The sequence below is a fragment of the Glycine soja genome, chromosome 1 (genome assembly GCF_004193775.1).
Source record: "Glycine soja cultivar W05 chromosome 1, ASM419377v2, whole genome shotgun sequence".
Lineage (NCBI taxonomy): Eukaryota > Viridiplantae > Streptophyta > Magnoliopsida > Fabales > Fabaceae > Glycine > Glycine soja.
This window is the reverse complement of record NC_041002.1, coordinates 56514985-56538962: the sequence shown is the minus strand read 5'-3', so window position 1 is coordinate 56538962 and position 23978 is coordinate 56514985. Positions and strand designations below refer to the sequence as shown.

Genomic DNA, 23978 nt, shown 5'->3' with positions numbered 1-23978 from the left:
CCCGAAGTCCATATACATTAAATAGTATAAAAAATTGAATGCATGCCCTTAATTTTTTACATGCTTACAATGTACGTAATAGATTAAATGAAATAAAGTATAATTAGATAGTTAAAACTTAGAATTTTATTTATAGAGGTAAAATGTGTAATTAAATGAGCCCTTAATGTCAGTTACTTCCGTTCCTTGCTGACTATTGATTTGTTGTTTGACCAGACTCAACATCAACATCTATTACTTCACTAAAATGACCTTTTCTCACTGCACTAATAAAATGACACTTTGAACACTCATTGATGCGATTAGATTAATAATTATATTTTATTTTTAAAAATTCAATAAATAGACTTTAATTAAAATATATTAATAGTGTAAAAATTGTTTACACAATCACTTAATCATGAATTGTCATATAGTTAAAAAATATTAATTTTGTGATAATTATTTTAAGAATCATATAGTAAATGATTTTTATATGATTGATAGCATAAAAATATATACACTAATAATACTTGAAAATTAAACTCTTATAATAGTTATCAAAAAATATATGTATAATAAATCATAAATAATTAACAATATAAAATTTTATATGATCTAAAATTAAACTCTCAAACTTTCATTAATATGTCGTGAACCTTTCAAAAAGCCAAAGAAAAACGAAATTGAAGTAAGTGATAATTACATGACATGTGGGTAAAAAAAGTTTGGAATTATTTATAATTGAATTTTAATTTATTTAAAATGATTTTTTATTATAAATAAATAAAAATAAACGAGTTTTTAAAAACATGCATAAACCGTGACTAAAGAACAATTACGTCTATGTACATTGGTTTAATTTGTTCATAAAAATAAAAAAGACTTAATTATATTTTTAGTTTTTAAAATGTGAGATGAATCCATTTTTGTTTGAAAAAAATCATTATATCTTTTTATAAAGATTATTCAGGCATTAAAAACAAAATTTTAAAAATTATTTTAGTCTTTCAAAGTTACTAGTAATGTTTAGGAATTCAAAACATATTTTTAGAAAATTATTTTAGTCTTTCAAATTTACCAGTAATGTTACACACACACACACACACACACACATATATATATATATATATATATATATATATATATATATATATATATATATATATTTTAAATTTAAGCATCAATAAGTCACATTAAATCATTATTATGTTAAGAGATTTAATTTAATTAGTTGACTAAAATGTGTGAGTTGTTATAAATTTTCTAATATTATCTTCGATTTTTATATATATAAAAAATAATTATATAATTTTATAAAAATTAATAAATTTATTATAAACGATATTATCAAATAATGATATATGTTTTTCATTTTCTTTTCCTTCCTAATTCTTGTTCGATAAAAACGTGAAGATATACGGGCAAAACGTGAGGCACAAACGTCTGCCAATGAGGCGTTACTAATGACCCACGCAATTCCCACGCGCTTTTCTTGAACTAATACGCCTCACTGAACTCACACGTGCGGTGCGGGGTGCTCACTTCATCCACCCTTGACTTGTTTATCTTCGTGCCCCACAGGTTCGTTTACAATAATAAAACGTAAATAAATAATAATAAATGACTGAATAAATAATAAATAGCTAATGGAGAAAAAGTAATACTACTACTAAAAAAGCAAATAAATACAAACTACTAGTAAACATTAAACAACATAAATAAATAAATAAGGTGTTATAATAAAAATGGAAAAAAATCTGAAATGGAAATAATCCAGAATTATGTTTTTAAGAGATTTTGAATTTGACTTAATTAATGAATCATGCAATTTGATTTAGAAAATCTAGAGAGGTAGAGAATTTTTTTGAGGAAGCTAGATTGAGAGGGAGAGAGAATGGAGGGCAGTTTAAGCCAGCTGGGTTAGATAGATGGATTTTGATTCTGATGAAAAAATAAAAAGCCCATTTGCGAGATTTTACTTTTATTTATTTATTTTTGGTTCAGATAAATGAAAACGAGGAGAGAAGAAGAAAAAACGGAAGAAAAATTTATTATATAATTTATGCTGCAATAAATTATATCGAGTATAAATAATAAATAGGGAGAGTTTGTTGTATGGAATTGTGTGTGTGTGTGAAATTTTGCATGCTCTTCATCTCATCTCTGAACCCTTCATTTTGTGGATCGTCACAGATAGATACTCTAAACTGCTGTAACCCACAATTTCCAATACGCAGATTGATTTCTGCGACTTCAAACGACGTCGTACAGGCGGCCACTTCGCTCTTTCTTCTTTCTCATCGGAATTTGCCTAACGCAAGGTAAGGCTGTGCGATGCAACCACGATGGTTTTCACCTGATTTTTTTTTTTTTTACCAGTTAGGGTTTTTTTATTTGATTATTCTAATTTCCTTTTTTCCCCTTAAAATCGATTTTCGCTCTTATTAATTTTTGCTTTGTTTCAAACTGTTCTGTCTGTGTTGAGATGAATTTATTTGAACAGTTGGATACTTGTTGGTTCTGACAGGGGAAGCTATAATTCTGTGTGTGGTTGGATTTGGGTTTGATTTTGTCTTTGGAAAGGGTTTTGGGACTTGAAGGATTTTTTTTTTTTTTTTGGATGGGGGTGGGGACCTTTTAGCACACTTCAATTAGGATTTGCAAAATTGCAATCTCTCTTAGATTCTTGGTTTAGAGAAGTATTTCACGGAGTGGTACCTGCTTAGAACCTTTTTCTGAAAAAGTTGTGGCAATGTTTGTTAATGTGATTTGGATGTAAATTCTGAATGACATTGAGAAGTTTCCAGCTTCTAGAACCTCAGGTATGAGTCATCAATCATCATAATATTCACGAGAACGTGCAGAAATAACAGGGTAATTCACAGGCTGTTCCTTTTCTTCTTTTATTGCAATCCGTTTATTTTTTGTCACTGTTAAAAAGCTGCCTCATTTGAGTAATATTATTACCTATTAACCTAGAATGGTTGGAAGATCAAATATGATTAACAACATTATGCCTGTCAAGTTGTCATAAGATAATTTTTCTAAGCGTTTTACTCTGCAAAAACTGTAGGAGTGGGAGATTGGAGGTGCTGTCATGTTTGAACAGAATTGTATGCATATAATCTGAATGCATCACGTGTGTGCATTGGTCTTAGTATATATTTTTTGTTTATTGTTTTCTTATTTGCTATTGTCCTCATCGAGGAGCGGCTGATTGAATAGAAATTCTATGGTGCCTAAACTATATTTCTGGATTTAGTTATGGTCTTAATCTTTCTTTATGTTTAAAGAAGAATTCATGAATAGGTAAGTACAGTTATTGAGAATTAGGAGTCCCCCTTAAGCAGTCATTTCAAGAAAAAAAAATTGAAAGTCATTAGCTCAATAGAATGCTCCATTCTCAGCATGTATGACAAGGAAGTCTCTTAAAGAATTTATTAGCTAAAATCCACAAGCCTAACAAGGAATCCTTTTTAGATGTAAGAGTAAGAAACTCTGGCTATAAGTTATGGGATGATTGACATCACAGTATATTCAAATAGAATCCTTCTAAGGACCCAAAACTTCTTATGTGCTTAGAGAAAATATTGTAACTTTACATCATATCCGACTAAATTCATGACTAGCACAATGTCCTCACATTTGAAAAATAGATGAACACTAGTCACTGAACTTCAAAATATGTTTCACAAATATGATAAGATAAATCCTGATGCAGCTTCTGTGCTTGTGAATCATGATAAATCATTCGTGTTAATCCTATGCAGTGACATAGTGAAACTTTGTCACTGGAGGGTATCCTCAACCCTGTAAAAAGCATTAGTTAGTCTGAGTAAAAGTTTTCACCTTTCTTTTAACTTGTGATTTGTTGTGATTATTTTTCAGCTGAATCTGAAAAAAAGTGTGTCAAAATATATCTATGATTCAGAACATTGATATGAGACTTGAATCGGGAACCTGCAATGTGTGCTCAGCTCCTTGTTCATCTTGCATGCATCTTAACCATGCTCTCATGGGGTTAAAGGCTGAAGAGTTTTCTGATGAAAACTGTCGCATAGGAGAGGCTAATTCTATGGATGAGGATAATGAATATTCTCTTAGGAGCAGAGCTTGTGAAAGCTCACAGCACACTGTCAGTGAAGCAAGTAATATGCAGAGTGTGAATTCAAGTCATGACGCACTGTCTGAAAATGCTGACAGTAGACAGATCATACTGAATAAGTATCAGGATTCCAAGCATTTAGAAGGTCTTGATGACAACACTTCTTGTATTAGTAGAGCCAGTGATGCTAATTTAGTGAACGATAGCCATCAAAGGAATGAAGAGAGAATAATAATGAATGTGGAAAGGGATTCATTTTCTCATGTCCCAGAAAAGTTGTCAGAATGCTCCATTGAGAATTCTAGTTCATCATTGACCAAAGAGAGGGAACCTGTTGTTTCTGGCGAGAAATATATTGCTGTTATTGAGAGTACTTCTAAGATTTCACTAAAAGTATGTCCTAAGTCAGAAGCAGATACTGATGTCTGTGATGCTAACAATGAAGATCCTAAATATGCAGTTCAAGACGGACAGTGTGAGAAAGCTCAAGAGCTGGTTAAATCCCCTGGCAAGCAGGAACCTCAATCTGATGACGAGAGTGATGAATCAGATGTTGTGGAACATGATGTGAGTATCTTTTCTTTTCTATTAGTTTTTTTTTTTTTTTTTTACTGGAACTAAATTTGATTGAGATGAAAATGAGAGGTGAGTTCTGTTTCTGATTTCATTGACTGGAAAATAGGTAAAGGTGTGTGACATCTGTGGAGATGCTGGTCGTGAGGATCTACTTGCCATATGTAGTAGGTGCAGTGATGGTGCAGAGCACACGTATGCCTAAGAAACTTTGACCTTATTTTTAGTTTCTATTATATTGTTGCAAGTTCCTTTCTCTAAAGTTCAAAATGAATTTTACAATTATTATGTCTTTGAATCAGCTACTGCATGCGAGAAATGCTTGAGAAAGTCCCTGAAGGGGATTGGTTATGTGAAGAATGCAAAGATGCAGAGGAGAATGAAAATAAAAGACTGGGTAAGAGTGAAGTTGATATCATATTACAAAAAACGGGATTATGGGGTCTGACATTTTACACCCTTTGTGCTTCTGCGAACTGCATTTGCATGCTTTGATGTTGAGTACATAAACATTGAAGCACCATATCTATATCTATGGCTGTATGCTGACTTTTATGGAATTAAATTTTGTGGTTCAGATGTTGACGACAAAAAAATGGTTGAAGTTAGTTCAACCTCACAAGTTTCTGGCAAAAGACTCTCTGATAACATTGAAGTAGCTCCAGCAGCAAAAAGACAAGCTCTTGAATCAAGTATAGGATCACCAAAGACGTCAAGTCCCAAGAGATTAGTTCCACTGTCCCGAGAATCTTCATTTAAGAGCTTAGATAAATCAAAAGTGAAGCCTGGTCTTCTGATGCCTATTCGAAACCACTCTGGTGGTATTGATACAGAGATTGCTCGCTCTCCTTCCATTGGTCCCCGGGGTCAAAATCCAAAAGGTATGGATTTATTTTTCATCTGTTGTGCTTCACTGCAACTTTCTATATTTTCTGTGGGTCTTAAGGTCTTTCGAGCAACTGGGTTCCATAATGATTTTGTATCATGTATCCTAGGGTTTATTTATTCCAAATTCAATTTTGTTCTTATGAATAGGTATGCTGTTGAAGTCTAATTCATTCAACAACTTAAATTCCAAGCCAAGAGTCAAACTTGTTGATGAAGTTGTTCCCCCCCCCAAAAAAGGGGGTAATGAACATACTTCTAAGAACATGGAGATGCCTGCTCGGGTGACTGGAAAATCTACATTATTCAAATCCTCAAGTTTGGGGCGATCAAATGCAACTGAATCAAAAGTGAAAATGCTTTCGCCAAAGTCTGCAACTACTCAGGATTTGAAAGGATCTAGACATCTAAAAGAATCAGGTGCATTTGACAGGAAATTTCCATCTAGGATTGATCGTCCTGTGGCTAGTTTGGTTGTTTCCACTCCTAAGGGTGATCAAAAGCTTACACCTCATGCGGAAAGCAGTAAAGCTTCAGCAATGAACAACAATCGAGAGTTGAAGGTTAACCAGGATGGAAAATCATGTGCATTACCAAGGTCAATGAGTAATATAAGCCGGAAAAGTTTGGAGCCTCAAGTTAGTTCAGGTGTGATCTCTATTGGAAACATATTATTCCTGCTTTCCTTTTATTTATTTATTGGGGGGTGGGGAGAGGGTTAATTTGCTGCTCTTGATACTTTAGTTTTGGTTTCATAAAACCATCATCTATGTTATTTGCCCTTGTTTTAGTTTCAGCTGGGGCATCATTCTTTCACTAGTAAATTTTGTGCTTCAAACTATGCTATCTTCAACTTCAAGTACTGTTCCTTATTTAATTTATCTTTGAAATTTACAGAGAGAACATCAACCCGTGTTGATGAAACTCAACAGGATGTGCTGTCTCAATCACGGGAGACAGCAAATCAGGTTGAGAGAAGCAGAGATAGTTCTAGTGATCGTGGAAGGCCAGCTGTTCCTACTTCAAAAAACCCATTATGTCAAAAATGTAAGGAATTTGGCCATGCTTTGGAATGTTGTACAGCTGGTTCTACACAGGAATCTGGTGCTGAAATATCTGTCACTGCCTCGAGTAGTTCAAAAGAGGAGATGCATAAAGACAATATATTGAAAGTTGCAATCCAGGCTGCTTTACTCAGAAGGCCTGAAATTTACAAGAAGAAAGAAATATCTTATCAAACTGACGAGGTTTCTACCTCAGGCACAGAGTTGAATTGCGAAGTGACTTCAAAAGACCAAGTTTTGGTTTCCAGCACACTGAAGAATAGCATATCTGCTGATGAAACCCAAGAACAACAAGAAATCCTTGAGAATTCTACCTCAGATTCTTCCAAATGTTCATCTGCCAATGATTTGAAGCAACTTAACTCTTGTCCAACTGACTTTCGGTCCAAACCAGGAAAGTCAGATTCCATTGGTCTTGCAGCTGGAAAGCCTGTAGTGAGAGACTTGTCTGATAAAGCTGTGACAATGTCCAGTGTTCCTTTGAAGATGTTGGCCTTTCCTGAATATGAATACACCTGGCAGTATGAAACATCTTTTGATGAACTAGCTTGTCTCTTGTTCTGGATTGCTCTTGCTGTTTTAATTGTCATGTTTTGCAAAAAATTGTGTTGTATATGAGCTTTGTTGTTTGCTTGCAGGGGTGTCTTTGAAGTGCATAGAAATGGAAAGCCTCCTGATTTATATACTGGATTTCAGGCACATCTATCCTCTTGTGCTTCTCCTAAGGTTCTTGGGGTAGTGAACAAGTTTCTACCCAAAGTTTCCCTCAGTGAAGTTTCTCGCTTGAGCATGTGGCCTTCACAATTTCTTCATGGTGGTGTTAGTGATGATAATATTGCTCTTTACTTCTTTGCCAGGGATGTTGAAAGGCAAGCATATGGATATTATTCTTATATTGACAGTGTGGACCATGAAATGCAAAAGTTTCATTTTTCTTTGTTGCAAGAGTTAACCTTTTACTTATGCTCTGTCACAGTTATGAGAGACACTACAAGGGTCTATTGGATCACATGATTAGAAATGATTTAGCACTTAAAGGAAATTTTGATGGTGTCCAACTGCTGATATTCCCTTCCAACCAGCTTCCTGAAAATTCGCAGCGTAAGGAATTATTCCATATGTTTGTCAAACAATCTAACATAGTAAGCAACTTGTGGAAAGATACTTGTGGGATTGGGGTTTGTGCCTTGATTAGTGTTTCATGGACTGCTGAAATTATTTCATGTGCAATTTTGGAATGTCTTGGGGAAAAGATTGTTTGAGAATTCTCTACAAATAGGAGCATTCTTCTGTTCTGGAGTGCACCTTAGGCGTATTTTTTTTGGGTAAATGGTTGCTTGTCATTTGCCTGAGTGGTAATCCCATTTATTTTAATTTAGGATTCTATGTTGCTTTATATGATACCAGAATCCTGAATAAGATTAGTATCAATAAAATGCATTATGTTGCAAAAGATAAGAATGTTCTATATTTAATTTGGACCAAGTCAAAAGCAATAATTTGACCATGCTTTCAGTAGGCATTAGTGTGTCACTAGTTCTAAATTTCGGTTAATCTTTGGTTCCCCTTTTGATCATTAGTGGGTGTTAGATATAAATCATTCTTGAGCCTTTTCCTAATAACTTGAGTTTTTGGGAGAGTTGGTCCTAACTCGGTACTAGATCCTTCCATCTTGTCTCTTAGTTGCCAATAGGAAGTAGAGGTGGTGACTCTAGCATTGTTGTTTTTGCCAATGACTTCTCAAAGAAATATTTTTTAAATTCACTTTTTATCACATTTAGACTGCTAATGATCCTATTTTTTGGCAGGCTGGAATATGTTGTTTTTCTTATGGGGCGTATTTAGGGGGAGGAGGATCAATCATTCAGATTCTGCAAAAAAGATTTGTATTTCCAGTTTGAATGTAATGCCAGTTGAGGAGAAATCCTCAACTGCCATTTTAACTATGCCTGAAACACATTGTTTGCCAAAGTGCAAGGATGAAGAATCAAATGATTGTGATAAAGTATGCAATGCATTTCTCCCATCCACTTCCAGAGACCAACATCAGACTAGTGGAAGTAGGAATGTTGATGTCAATGACCAGACACATTTGGGTTCACAAGTAAACTTAGAGAAGCTAGATAGTAGGATTGACTCAAAATCTACATCAAGGGTTCCAACAAGCAGTACTCTATTATGTCAAGAAATGAACTCCACTGTTTCATCCCTGGTAATGTTTTTATCCTTAAATACATAAAATTTGATAGACTGAAGTTTTTTGTTTTCAATTGGTAAAAATCTATTTGCATGCATATGTGACGTCAACATTATGATCTGGTCATGGTCCCTCGTACTATGTAAGTTTGAAGCAATTCTGTTTATGGTGTATGGAAGCAAGCCAAAAAAATGCCATAAAAAATATAGCACATGGTGTTGTGTCTTATGGCAAAAGCATGGCAGCAGTGATAAAAATATAATATATTTCTGTAAGTATGTGTCAGGATGAAATCCCTTGAGCAAATTTCCTTGTATGTGTGTCTAACATCTTGTTGCTTGTAAGCTATGCTTCGAACTGTACCTACCTTGAGATCATTATTTAAAAACCCATTTTGTGAAGAGTATTTGTTATCTTTGATGCCAATCATCTGAAAAGAGGTTCTTTCTTTATGCAGAAAGTTAGTGTCCTTGAACAAGAACAGTGCAGAGAGTCTAAACCTCCTGAAGCAATGGGAAGAAGTGCAAGTACTAGGATTGTGGAAACAAAAACTGATTCTGATATTTCTGTCAAGCAAGAGAACACTTTGTCTTTGATTCCTTCTCAAAAAGGTGCTGCAAGCAATATTGGTAAAGATACAATTTCAGAGAAAATAAACAGTGATGAAGACCAGCAGAGGCCTAAGAAGAAACTAGAAGAGGATTGTCCCTATATTGATTTGGAGGCAAATATTGATGATCAAGAAACAGTTGCTGCAAGCAATTTTAGTAAGGATAAAAATTCAGGAACAATTATTGTTGATGAAGATCAGCAAAGGCCCAAGAGGAAACAGAAAGATAATCATTATATTGACTTGGAGGCAACACTTGAAGATCAAGAAACAGGTGCTGTAAGCAATATATATGAGGATAAAATTTCAAGAAAAATGGACGTTGAGGAAGATTGGCGATGGCTTAAGAGGAAACAGAAAGATGATCACTATATTGACTTGGAGGCAACTTTTCATGAAGACCCAAGTGTAGAAGGGATCAACTGTGGGCTACCTAATGATAAAGTTCAGCATGTAGATCTTTCTGACACAATTATGCAGGGTTCTGCTGTCAGTTGTCAGAAAATACCTTGGAATGAGGGAAATGCCAAGTTAGAAGACAGAGAAAGTTCTGGCAAGAAGTTAAAGACAGGTTTCGGTGGGATTTATGGTTCTGGAGGTAGAGACTCTTTTAATGACAGTTTTACATCTCTTGGAAATAATCTTGGCTCCTGTTCTTCAGTTGAGGACAAAGGATGTGAGGAAGCTTGTGATGAGAAAATCATCCGGGAGGACTTGGGAACCCTGGAAAGAACCTTCTTTCCAGTTGGCACACAGAATATTACCAACTCGCTATCAGTGATGGATAGCATGTCAACCAAAGGGGTTGGTGAGTATGATGAAGGATTTCAAGATGGGATTCCCAATCTAGAGCTTGCCTTAGGGGGCAAAACAAAACCACCACCAGCTGCGCCTAAGGGTATGCTGCCTTTCTTAGTTGGGGCAGTAGACAGGCAAAATAACCGCTCTGATAACTTGGGAGACAGGCAGGAGGATGAAGGTGTCGCTGCATCTCTTTCCCTCTCTCTGTCCTTTCCATCTCCAATTAAGGAACAAACAAAAGCTGCAGAGCTTTTGCCTGATGGGCAGCGTGTGAACAACTCGTTTTTCCTTTTTGGGAGAAAATAAATCTGCTGGCTGCTTATATGTTGTTTCCAATCATGTAAATTATCTTATCTTGTTCCGGATGGCCCAGCCTGTATGATAAATAGATATAATCTTCCAGCCCCTCCCTACACAAAGGAGCCATTGTCCTCAACAAGAGTCAATAAGTTTTTTTTTTAATCCTTTGTTAAATACATGTTTTTGTGCTAGTTTTTTTTCTTTTCAGAATGCATAGTTAACGGCTGTTTGTATATATAGAGAGAATTGAAGCCGGCATAAATTCAGATGTTACTAGGAACTTGCGGATGACTATTTTTATGGCAGGGTTTCCTCTGTTCCTGGCTCCATTCTGTCTTTTTCTCATCGTTATTCTTGGTAAGCGCTTAATTATTGAACAAGTTCTATACTTCTAATTAAACTCTTGCTGCTGAAAGTGAACTAAGAGTGTGCTTGAATGGAGAATTTTAACTGAAGAAATTAATTTATCTGAGAATTTAAATTTTTGTAATCTAAAATTTATTGTTTGGATGTTTTTTATGAATAATTTAAATTTTTGAAATTTTAAAACAGAATTTTAAACAACTAAAAATGTGTAATTTCAATTTTTTTCTAAAAGGTGAAAAATTGAAATTTTCTTCTTGATAGAAGAATCTTTTAAAACGTTTGCGTATTTCTTTTATAACCTTCATCATCTCTTTCTGAAAAGTTTTCAAGATTTCGTTCTCGAGCTAGTGATTTTTTTTCATGTCAATGATTCTTTTCTTCAAGAAATATCGTATGATTGAGTGTGGGTGTAGGGGGACACATAGAACTACATAGTCATGTGGCGACTTCCTATGTCATATCAGTATTCTTCTCTTTGGAAATACACCAATCATATTTTCTTTTCTTTTTCTTCATTTTTTTTCACCCTCACAATTTTTTTTATCCAAACATAAAAGAATTTTAATTGAAATATTTAAAATTGTTAAAATTTTAAATTTCTTCATCCAAACACATTCTTAATGATTTTCGCCCGTGATTTGTTCCTCTCCATGATTACTAAGGACAAATCTAAATGGCAGTGCCAGTGTTGTAAATGTGTAATGCTGTTTTGTTTTCCTGCAATGTGATTTGTGGCATACTGGCACATGTATCAAACAACCGCGTTGAGTTGAAATTTAAACCACCACCGTTGCAACAAAAGAGGTGGGAATTCTGTAGCTCACTCTTTAGCTTCTCTAGCTTTTACTTATTTTGACATGTACTGGTTTGAGGAAGTCCCCCATCAATTGGATCTCCTCATTACCGAAGATGTAATTCATTCTTCTTTGGATGAATAATACCATTATTCTTTGGTAAAAACAAAAGAGATTATTTACGCTGTAATATTAGTACATGAAAAAGAAAGATCAATTATCATTATCATTTTCGTAACAGCAATAACAATTCAAAATGATTTACTGGTCCTAATTGATCTGCCTTTAATTGCTATACTTTTCTGCATGTGCATCCTTTAATATAACTTGGAAAAACTAATAGTTGATAAACATCAACTAAATTTTGCATATAGAAATAGAACTAGATGTAGTTTATTTAATAATTATGCATTCCCTCGTGAGTCGTGATGAAACTAGTGATAAACAAGCTTAGAATTCTCACTTATTTTTGCTTAAGAGCAGACTAAAATGAAGTGATAAACATGTAGTCAATAAGTTTTCTCTCCTCAAAAGAAGGGGGAACTTAAATTTTAGGGAAATAATCACTTTTTTTTCTTATTTATTTATCTTTCATATGGTATGAGGTTCACTTCATTTTTCTCATTTTATCAAGGTAAAATGTACATTATATTACTTTAAAATTTAGAGAAATTTAATTATGACTAAAGAAATTTTACGTTAAATTATTTAATCTTAGATTATATACTCACATAACATAGACAACTTTTTGTATTGAGTCTTTTTGTTTTACCACTTATTTGAATGAATAGGCACTTATAAATATACTGTTTCAATGGACTTTATATCAACAAAGAACCCTTTTGCATCAAATAGCAATTAATGTGACACCCAAAAACAGAAAGCAATCAATGAATAGAAGAGAAGGAAATAATTAGGTCTCATATTTTTTTAAGAACAAAACTTAAATTAATCTTGAAGTATAAAAGGGATATAGTTGTTCATGACTTTCAACAAAATACAAGAGAGTAATCTTGATCTCCAAAATCAATGTTAAAAAGAGTAAACAAAAATGTTTTAACAATCCCTAAATATTTGGTGTGCATCACAGGAGTGGCTTCTGGCCTATAGGTTTCTTCATCTAGTGCCTATCACTTTTCATTATTTCTTCCTACCTGGTTTTAATTTTTTTTAAAGGTTAAGATGTCACTTTCCTACATAGAATATAAACAATTCATTATTTAAAAAATCACTTGAATACTTTTTATATCTTACTAATCTATTAATTAATTTGGTATATAAATTCATTATTTAATTTTTTGTTACTCTTATTTGGCATAAAATATTCACTAATTTTATGGATAACTAATCTATTAATTATTGTGAGTAGATCCGATTGATTATCCCTGATAAAAATTTTCATATTTATTTTCATTCACAATAATCAAATTTAATATCTTACTAAAGACATTCAAATTTAATTATACTCATACCACCAATATTTTGGTAGTAGAAGATATATTTTGTATATGAATTAAAAAGGAAATAATAAAAATGATTATTTCACTAAGTTTATATTTATTTTTTCTATAATAGGATGAAATTAAATAATTTATTATTCTCCTAAAAAATATTTATTATTCTCCTAAAAAATATTTATTATTCATAATCTTCCCAAAACATTAGAAAATATATAAAGTAACAAATTTATCACAACAGTTGAAGAGTAAATCTATCACAACAGTTTTAGATATGAAAATTCATTTAATTTGGATTTTTTTTTTCATTTGAACAAATGAAATTGCAGATAGATAAATCAACACATAAAATTGCAGAGAAAGACAATGAATAAAACCAACTTGTCTACTCGTAAATCGTAATCTCCTAAGCTATAACAACGCCCTCTCTCTCTCTCCCTCCCTCTCTCTCTCTCTCATGGCAACTTGTTTCGCTCCGTTCTCCGTTTCAGGTGAATTTCTCCCTCTCTGTATTAACCCTTCAGAATCAACAATTTCATTTTATTTTATCACAGTCATTAGTGCCTTGATTTTTAGGGTTTCTTCTGGTTTTGTTAATTTACATTTTCTTTATATATATACCGATGATTAATCCCCATCAGCGAATCTTGGAATGTAATACTTAAGATTATTTTTTCTTTAATTCAATGTTTTGAATTAATCTTGGATTGTATTTTTTGGATTTAATTTGGGAGTAGGTGGATCTCATGAGCTGTGGTTAACAAAGCGAGTTGGACCTAAGCTCACTGTTCAAAGGAGATCAAACCTTGTGATCAAGAGGAACCACACTTCTTCAATTAGTGCAGAATACCGGTATGCCATTTGCACCTCACTTTATTTTTTGCTTGCTTTAAAATAAATTAATACCACCCTAGCCACTATACCAGATTTGTCTTTTTATTTGTACATTAAAAGATTAAAATTTTAAGACTTCGTATTTGGCTGTTGTGGTAACATGGCTGGGAGTATTTTGTGAATCATTAAATATAGAATTTCAGGAATCTCTATTTTATATGTGGTATGTGCAATTGTGCACAACTTGGTGTTTCTTTTTAATCTCGTATAGCCTTAGCTTATGCTAAATAAATTATAGAAGAATCTTCCAGACCAGTTGGTATGGTAAATTTTGTCAATGAAAGATGAAAAGTGAAGAATGGTGATGCTTAATTTTTCTTTTGACTTGTATGTTCTGATTTCATAGTTTTGCATAAATTTTAGAACAAATGGTGAATGGGCGTGTGTAACTGCTTTCTCTGTAATGTAATGAATAAGAAGCAAAAATGGTGGCCACCGATTCATTTCATGATTTTTAGGTTATTTTGGTGCTAATTGTCTTTCAAATTCTGTGTCCTTGGAGAAATGGTTGGAAATTGCACGTCACTAGATCTTATTGGTTGCTTGTTTTAGAATATTATGCAAAGATTTATCATTCTTTCCATTTACTGTCTCCATTGTATAGTGATAATAGAGGAGGTGGAGGTGGGGATTTTGTTGCTGGCTTTCTTCTGGGTGGTGCAGTTTTTGGAACTCTAGCTTATATCTTTGCTCCCCAGGTGATTCCTTCTTATTGTAATTTTAAATTTATTTAAGACTAGTAAATTTAACTGGAAACAATGTATGGCAAACAAGCTTGATTATACAATTCAAAAAGAAAGGGAAGGGAAGTTGCATTAACTGTTTGGCAGATAATTTCTTTTGGAAAAATTAACTTTTTTTTTTTGCTAAAAAAGAAAATGTAGTCATGACAGGACTGACTGAACAATGGACTTGTCACTGTTAACTATATAGTATATATCACTGCTGTTTCATTACTAAGTGGGACATTTTGTTTCATGCTCCAATGGCTAAGTTTGCTTCTCCATGAAGAGAAAAAGAATTAATAATTTTTTCTTTTATATGCTTTATCGATGATGATATCAATGTGCTGTGATGATGAGTTACAGTCATGAATGTTTGTTTTTATTGACAAATTTGAAAAATGTCTATGTAGTGTATCACTAAATTCCCATTTTGATGGCTCGGATGTTGACTTTAGTTTGTGATGCAGATCAGAAGATCTCTGCTAAACGAAGATGAGTATGGGTTTCGCAAGGCCAAAAGACCAATATATTACGATGAAGGGTTAGAGGTAATTAGGCTTCATTTCGATTTAGAATTAGATTCAACTTTTTTCTGGGTTATTGGAATATGCTGAGCTTCTTACGTTTATGTCATGATATTTTGGAAAGCAGAGGACCAGGCAGACCTTGAATGAGAAGATAGGCCAACTAAACTCTGCCATTGATAATGTATCTTCGCGTTTGAGAGGTGGCAACAACGTACCTGCTGCAAAGATAGAAAGTGATCCTGAGGTGGAAGCAACCATGTGAGACGCATTCAGTTTGATACTGTGGTCGATGATGTTTTAAATTGGTGGAAATATAATGAATTGAAAATGAAATCTCTTCTTTTTTTTGACGGTTTGAAGGATAAAATCTTGCTGGGACTAATGTAGTTTTTCTAAAGACTGGACTAAATAGTTAAAGCTGTCAAATTTTTACCTTCCCCCCCATCCCCCCTTTAATAATGGATGATTTTTGTTTCTGTGCATGATGCAATTTGGAATGTGGGGCATTTGTAATCATACTAGGCGTTACTTGCTTCTTATTTTGATAACTACGTTGCATGGACGATAGGTAGTTAGGTACAATGCCAATACCTAGTCGAAGACCATCATAATTAACAAATTCAGAAACCAACCAAATGAAATGTTGCTGTTATGCAATGTATAATGTTTTCATGGTTAATCAGGAAAGCACTGTCATGCCAAGAAAGTTGTAAATATGTAAACGATATATTTTCTCTGCATTTACAATGTGTACAAAATGAAAAAAAGAAACGATGATGAAAATCAATTTACTGGAAGAACAATATGGATGCAGCATATTAAAAAAATGAAAGTACCAGGAAAAAAAATAGATAAATGAAAGATGTGTTTATATTTGGGACTAAAATTGTCCTACGTTCAGTATAATTTGTTGCGACTATTTTCAGAATTATTCAAAGTCTTCAAGGGCCGACATAAATGTCAAAAATAACAAATTGATAACAAGATAATTGTGGTAAATTAAAAAAAGACCTTTTACATTACAATATATACAAATAAATAAATCTAATTTAATTAATTTACAATTCAATTAAAAACATTGTTTTAGCAAGAGTGTCAAAGGCGTATTGCATTTTTTTATGCTTCAGCATCATTATGTTCTTTACTATGTAAAAGGTATTGGATTAGCCCAATGTAATCAGCATATTCTCCTTGCTGGAATCGAGTGTATATCGACTTTGACAGGTCATTGCAACTGTTTAATGCCTGTATTTCACCTATGCATTTTAACACTCTATTTTAATTTGAATATTCTGATTTTATTGACTCAAGCTTCATTGCATCATCTAATTTAGTTTTGACTCTATGTGCAAACACTTCTCTCGTAGACACTTAATTATGTCATTAACGGCCATGACTCATTGTAAGTAACTACATATCACCAATCAGCTTTAAACTCCATCGGCCAAACACATGGTAATGAGCTTTGCAGCTAAATCATGGTTTCTAATAGTAATGGTTACCATTTGTTTTTAATTGTTCGACAGAAACAACTAGGAGTGTCAAAAACTGAAAACCAATTAGTAAACGGGAAATTGAAAAAAAAAAACTAAAAATTGTAAATCAATAAAATTGCTAATAACGTTTTGGGGCAGTTTTGATAGGTTAGGTTTTTGGGAGAGAGATCTCTCTTTGGGGTAGAAGAACAACGTCCTTGATTATTAACTTTTAGACAACAACTTTTATATTACAGTATTTTACATGATGACATTTCACTCAACATTCTTGTTGGTCAAATTGCTCTTAAGATGATTAATTATTCCCATAAATTAAGACAGACTTTTCAGCATGTCATTAATGTTTAGGTTTCAAATAAGAATAAAAAACATACCTGGTGCTTATTTTGAATTGTTGGATCTCTGTTTGAGTCCAACAATATTTTTTTTTTGTTTTTTAAACGTAAAACATAACATAGGATGAATTGTTGGGTCTCTTTTGGTGCATAAAACTTAACAACTAAATAATAACAACAAATAATAATAAGTATAATAGTATTAAAAAATGTAAAAAACTATTTAAATTATAATATAATAAGCTAATTAATAATAACAAACTAAATAAACATGTATTTAAATGTATTTTATATTTTTATTATCATTATTATTTTGTTATATAAAATGAGTAAGCCAAGTCTAAAACTTTCAATCGAGTTTTACGTAAATTCTTAAATTTGATAATTTTGTGTCTCATCCTTTTTCATGAAAATAGAAAGATGGAGAAATATATACAAGATAAATGACTGAAAATCTCAAAATGTTTTTTGATTACCTTCTGATATATAGGAATTCATATTTCCATCTTCACATTTTTACGAATCCAATCAAATTTCGTAAAACAAACACTTTCTTAAATATTTTTAAGCAGTCAATTAAATCTAAAAAAGAATAGTTATCTCGTGCGTAGCACGGATCCAACTGGTATTATACAATTCTACTAAGTATGATATTTAATTTAATTTAATTTAATTTTCAACTTATCTGCCCCAATATTTATTAAGTTACTTCAAAGTAAAGACACTTCACCAGTTCCCCATTTTTTATATAATAGCGAGAGGAAGACATGGATGTGATGTCATCGACAAAATTTAAATATTAAAAAAATTATCAATATTAAGCTGAGTAAATAAGTAAAATAAATCATGAATAAAAATTAATATTTATAACTTACTGATCAGGGAGTGAACATATTATTAATGACATCAAAATTAAAATTGTATTAGATGACATACTACCTATTAAAAAGTGAATATCTTTTTTTTCTCTTGGTAATATGCTTGACAGACATTGGATAAAACCTTGGGAAAAGAATAGTGTTACAAACGCCCCATTGCCATTCCTGCGTGGAGGAATGTGGCAGCACAAAGGGACATCGGTTGCAGGTGGAGCTTCGGATCACAGCAATGGGATACTTGGGTTAGGAGTTTGTGTGCCAAAGGAGCAGCATTAAGAAAAACCAAGCTGCTGAGACCTTGAAAAGAATGAAGCTAAGATCACCAATAATCACGGCAAGAACATTCCCCTGAATTAATATGATGAAACCTGTTGCCATCTCTCACGACTAATTCACGACCAGTTACTATTGAGACTCTTTTCGCAAAATCATGGCAGTCTTTGCATGATCGTGTATTTTTGAATACCATAATGGGGGTGTCAGCTGCAGTGCATATGAGACCATAGGCTATAGCTAGTCTCTCACTATGATCAAGAAGCTGCTCTTTTCGTTCAGTAAAGTCGCATAGAGCATTTTCTTCATTGAGAAGGCGCTCCTTGCTCTTTTTGAAAGAAAAATTGAGTTCTTTTAATTTTGAGTATATTTGTTCTGTTTGAGGGTGGTGTCTATCACCTACCACAAAGCGGTGGACTTTACCCTTCACAATAATCCAGCTGCAACTGACTTCCTTCCTCAAGTTCCTTTCAGCCATCATCTTTCTAAATTGTGCTGCTTCTTCCCACTTCCCAGCCAAAGCATACAAGTTGAACATGATCACATAAGTAGCAGAGTCTAGTGGGTCCAGGCGAAAGATGTTGTCAGCAGCAATCATCCCAATCTCAAGATTCCGATGGCTCCAACATCCTCCTAATAAACTCTTCCAACTCATAACATCAGGTTCAAATGGCAGACTCCTTATCACCTCAAGAGCCTCCTGCAGCAGTCCAGCTCGAGAGTATACATCAATCATGCAATTGTAATGATCAATTGTTGGGTTCACACCGTATTCGTCACTCATTGAATCCAAAATCTTCTTTCCCTCTTTAACTAAACCTGAATGACTACAAGCATTTAACAAACCTATGAAAGTGACCGCATTTGGCCTTACACCAGACCCCTGCATCTCTTTAAAAAGCCTTAATGCTTCAAAAGCTTTGCCATGGTAAGCATGAGCACATATTATTGCAGTCCATGCAACAGTATCAGGTTTATCTATAGTCAAAAATGCTTGATGTGCATAGTCCACTTGGCCGCATTTTGAGTACATACTGATCATAGCACTCTCCCCAGAGAGGTATGCAACTAGCCCCTTTTTTATTGCATCTGCATGGATTTGAGCACCACAAATCAAATCTGAGACAGCAGAGCATGCTTGGAAAATGTTGGTATAGATGAATGAATTCAATAACACTCCTTTACTTCTTATTGCCTTAAAAACCTCAAGAGCCCTGTCAAATTGACCACTTTGGCAATATCCAGCAATTAAAGCACTCCACGAGAAATCATTTGGTTCATGTATGCTCTCAAATGCTTGACGCGCAGCTTCAAACCTTGCACACTTAACATAAAAATCCACTAGTGGAGTACCAACTGAGACCTCGGATTCCAAGCCAAGTTTTATACAGTAACTATGAATTTGCTTTCCAGTGTATAAGTCTCCCAAAGCAGCACAAGCCTTGAGAATTATTGAGAAAACGAACCCATCCAACTCTACACCTTCACTTATCATCTTGCCAAATAACAACAGAGCATCCCTGTTCCTTGCAGCTTTAGTATAGCCCACCATCAACCCAGTGCAAGCCACAGCATTTTTCCTAGTCATCTTATTGGTGGCAACTTCAGCACCATCCAACCACCCACACTTTACATACATATTGGAGATTAACGTCTCAATAGAAATATTGGCAGCAAAGCCAATCCTTATCAGCTGAGAATGTATCTGTTTGCCAAGGTCTAACATTGAAGGATCTGTAAAAGACATTATAAGAGTACTAAAGATAGAGGAGTTTGGTGTAATCCCCAAATCCAGCATACGCAAGAACAATCTAACAGCTTCATCTATACGTCCTTCCTCAGTGTAAGCAGATATAATGGTGGACCAAGAGGACAAATCCTGATCAACTATTTTATCAAAGAATCTCTCTGCACTTGTGAAACTCTTACAGTCGCAATACATTTTAAGGATGCAATTGTCAATGAACTTATTGCTATTGGCCATTCTCTGCAGTCTATTATGAAACAATTTTCCATCAGACAATGCTCCCAATGTTCCACACATTTTAAAGAGGTATTCGTATGATCGAGGATTAATGGAAATACCCACTTTGTCCATGTTTCTAATGAATTCATGCACTTCTCTAAGATTCCCTTGTTTGGCTAAAGAAATCAAATGCAAGTTTTCAACTTGGCCTTGTTGATTTTGATGGGTCCTCAATGAAGAATGACTGCTTTTCAAAGAGACCCATGAAGGGATTTGAGCAAAATTGGCATGTCTGGCATCATTATTTTTATCATTAGCTACAACTATTGGTGAAGAATTGGAAAGCACCCAAGAGCCCTGGCAAGTTATTGAAGACATTTAGTTTGTCTGGGATTGGAAGAATGTATCCTTGTACAAACTTTGGTCAGATCCAAGAAGAGAATCCAGTCCAAGAAAACAAGTCTAGGATAAGGATGGCATCCAAGCCAGATTCCACACACCCCAGCAACAACTATACACAGGCAATCTGAGTATTCTATCTGATCCCTTGTGTTATCTGAAAAGAGAATGAGGGGTTAGATAAAAGCCTAAGAAAAAGTCTTCCTAGCTTAGATCAACCAAGCCTGGTTTAGTCAGTATGCCAGAAGTATTCATTGAATGAGATAAACTTTACAGTAGGAAAAGAAAATAAAAAGGTAAACATGTAAAATGAATTAAGCTTCTTCCATAAGTTAAAATCAACTTATGCAGTATAACTTTTATAGAAGTTCTCCTAACTAAGTTGATTTTAACTTATAGAAAAAACTTAATGTATGTATTTGAGCAGCCAAAGAAACAAGGCAAAGTATTCAAAATCAATTCACTTATAGGTCAATGGAGAATTGAAAAGGAAAAGGCTTGTTTAAATAATCTGAGAATGCAGAGACAATTGATCAAATCCAGTTGCAAAGCCCATAATTGTATCTAGGGGTATTAAAAGTTCAGTTCAGTTAACTGGTTTTAAATTAGAAAACTGAACTGAACTGAACCGAACTGTTCAAATAGTTTTTTTTTGTTGAGCTCAATTTTCTGCAGAAATTCAGTCTTACACCAACTGTTAAATTCAGTCTCACCTTGGGTGCTACCATAAAGTAAAACATTGATTGTAATTAACATTTCACACATATTTATATACAATCACTAATAAAACTATTAAAAAAGAATCCATAATTCTATAAATCGTATGGACTCTAGGAGCTGCAGTAAATATAGAAGCTGTATATGAATCAGAACTTGGTTTTCCTCTTTTGTGAAGGAAAGCACAAAGCGCATTCGTTCCATTCCTAGTTACTAAACAAACAAAGCTTCCAAAGCATATCTAGAAAGAGGGGAAAGAACAGAACAAACACTATCCTGAAATCCAGTCCTATGCAACTTACAGTTGTGTACAACACACAATAGAATGAGTGTCTTTTCTTAAAAGAAAAAAGTACCCATTCAGCACCCACCTGATTCTGCCTGCACCCTCCTTTCAGTTTGAGGACTTGTTGAGATTCAGCCATGCATGCCTGCCTTTCGACTTTTCTTTGTCTTTTGGGCCTTTTTTTTTTTTTTTCTACCCACTACCATAAGGATGTTAAATTTAAGAGAAATGTTAACAACAATTACTCAAAAAGAAACTCTCTTTCCAATCATTTTCGCGATACATTCAAATCGGTTAAAAATCACCCATTTTTGTGAGTCTTATTTATTATTTAATAATTTTTTTCTTCATGATTTAAAAGTAAAATCCAACAAATTTCAAATCAATCACAAACAGAATATTGCTAATATTCCTCTAAATTTAAATACTTTATTTTCTAATCTTTTCAAATTTCTCTATTTTGTAAAATCTGATAATTGAATTAATTAATTTCTTTTATTAGACATTCATATTTATATTAATGTACAAGTGCCTTCAATTTTTAAAAATCATAGTATTAAATACCGATAATACCTGTATATAGGGATGTATATGGTTTGTGTATTTACTTAACAATAACCATAATTAATAAATAACTAGATTGTAAGTAACCTATTATGAATAAATTAGTTATATAATAAGTTATATCTAAGATCAATTACATAACTCATTATGAATGAATAAAAATAAATTATTTTAAATAATCATTTCTATAAAATTAATTATAATTTATAACTATAAATATTTTTAAATGAAAAAAAGTTATTTAAAATAACAATAACTATAAAACTAATTATAGTTTTATAATTAGTTATATAAAATTAATTATATTTATTTATAAAAAATATTTCTTTTACTGCCCTACCCGTATATATTCGTGCACCTGCCAGAAACAGTGCTTAGAGTAATTCAAAGTTAACCTGTCATGGCCATCATAGATAAGATTTTAGAGGCAATGGTTTTCCTTTCCCTTATATGATGTATGAGAAGTTTGGTTAATGTCAATTATGTCATACTGTTCCCCACCTGTGGAACTATGTCACGATCCTGATACTGGTGGACCTCCTCAAATATTTTATTCACACACTTTGATATCATATAGTACTCCTTCAACCCCAAGACCAAGAGCTGAAAGCAACTAAGCTAAGCTTCTACAAGAGTGGAATGAGGCCTTTTGAACACACTTTAATAAAGCATGCAGTTCTTTTCATTTAGTAACTAGCTTTCTGCCTTTCTTCGCCACCATAGCTAGCAACATTACAAGCTTTATAATTCTTACAAGTTAAGCTGGCCTACACATTGTCTATTCTAATTGAATCTAAATTTTGTGATGGTTTTCATTTTGTTCTTAATTACAAAAATTAATTCACATACTTCTACAACTTAAGTACTCACTCCATTGCATCATTTGTATGCACCTTCTAATGTTCTGAGTGTTGTGATACTTAACTATTTCCAAACTTTAAATTTCACGTTCTATGGCATTTGAAATCTTAAAATATTTATAAATTAATTCTATGTCCATAAGATTGGGCCAAACTGCTCTGTTTTACTGCAAATCCATTGATTTGCCCCCTTGAGCATATGAGATTAGACATCGTTAGCCTTTTTGCTTCTGCTTTAATTTTTTAAAATCAAAATTAAATTTTAAGAAGCCTTATTTGAAAATATATATATTTTTTAATTATACTATCTTACTTGTTCAATCAGTTTTAATTTTATTTTATTTGATCTTATCATAATTTTTTTCATATTTTAATCTTATTTATATCTCCATTTTAAATTTTAAAATTATTTAAAGTGATCTTTTTTTTAATACGCACATGTTTACTTTTTAGTTTTTCTTCTAGTTTAATACTGAACTTTTATTTATCCTCCTTCTAGGTTTCCACTTTTTTTTTTTTTGTTATGCTACCCCAAATCTCGGAGTAGGGATGAAGATGTTTTTTTAAAAAAAAAAAATGGGATGAAGATGTTGTATTTTAACAAATCTGCACAACCTAAATATAATCCGTTTCATCGAATTATAATTACTCAACTAGCTCATAAACATTAGAAAATTTCTCTAAAACTCCAACAAGTTGTTTATCAAGCCAAAAAAATGACATCAAAGAAATTTAAACTCGCATCCATGAAAAAGAAAAGAGTTCAAACCAATCACTTGTGCCAATCAACTTTATTATCGTATTGAAAGAGTATAATTTTGAATAATTAAATAAAAACTATAAATTCAAATCTTCTTGTCTTAAAAGATTCGTTTTCTTTATATTTTCACAAGTCTAGTTATACGTACTCCAGAGCGGACTAAC

General features: G+C 33.1%; 3 protein-coding genes across 7 annotated transcripts; 2 read left to right on the top strand and 1 right to left on the bottom strand.

Annotated features, from left to right (window-relative positions):
* Positions 1-1819: 1819 nt before the first annotated feature.
* On the top strand, positions 1820-10846 carry LOC114367301. Of its 4 annotated transcripts, none has more exons than XM_028324481.1 (12): positions 1820-2303; positions 2790-2856; positions 3871-4654; positions 4770-4855; positions 4963-5057; positions 5239-5541; positions 5696-6193; positions 6443-7130; positions 7248-7478; positions 7586-7710; positions 8418-8821; positions 9264-10846. In XM_028324481.1, the coding sequence occupies exons 3-12, from the start codon at positions 3905-3907 to the stop codon at positions 10521-10523; spliced, it is 4440 nt and encodes a 1479-aa protein (XP_028180282.1). In that variant the 5' UTR covers positions 1820-2303; positions 2790-2856; positions 3871-3904; the 3' UTR covers positions 10524-10846. The 4 variants fall into 4 exon arrangements, with proteins under 4 accessions (XP_028180282.1, XP_028180273.1, XP_028180258.1 ...); XM_028324472.1 differs by having other exon boundaries at positions 2510-2856; XM_028324457.1 differs by lacking the exon at positions 2790-2856.
* Positions 10847-13480: 2634 nt separating this feature from the next.
* On the top strand, positions 13481-15777 carry LOC114367282. 2 transcript variants are annotated; one of them, XM_028324445.1, is made up of 5 exons: positions 13481-13625; positions 13872-13986; positions 14633-14726; positions 15209-15301; positions 15405-15777. In XM_028324445.1, the coding sequence occupies exons 1-5, from the start codon at positions 13592-13594 to the stop codon at positions 15540-15542; spliced, it is 474 nt and encodes a 157-aa protein (XP_028180246.1). In that variant the 5' UTR covers positions 13481-13591; the 3' UTR covers positions 15543-15777. The 2 variants fall into 2 exon arrangements, with proteins under 2 accessions (XP_028180246.1, XP_028180254.1); XM_028324453.1 differs by having other exon boundaries at positions 13482-13625; positions 15221-15301.
* A 2180-nt stretch (positions 15778-17957) lies between these two features.
* On the bottom strand, positions 17958-21840 carry LOC114367262 (pentatricopeptide repeat-containing protein At5g13270, chloroplastic-like). Its single transcript, XM_028324413.1, has 2 exons — positions 21716-21840; positions 17958-20784 (listed from the first exon to the last, which is right to left on the bottom strand). The coding sequence occupies exon 2, from the start codon at positions 20604-20606 to the stop codon at positions 18309-18311; it is 2298 nt and encodes a 765-aa protein (XP_028180214.1). The 5' UTR covers positions 20607-20784; positions 21716-21840; the 3' UTR covers positions 17958-18308.
* Positions 21841-23978: the final 2138 nt, after the last annotated feature.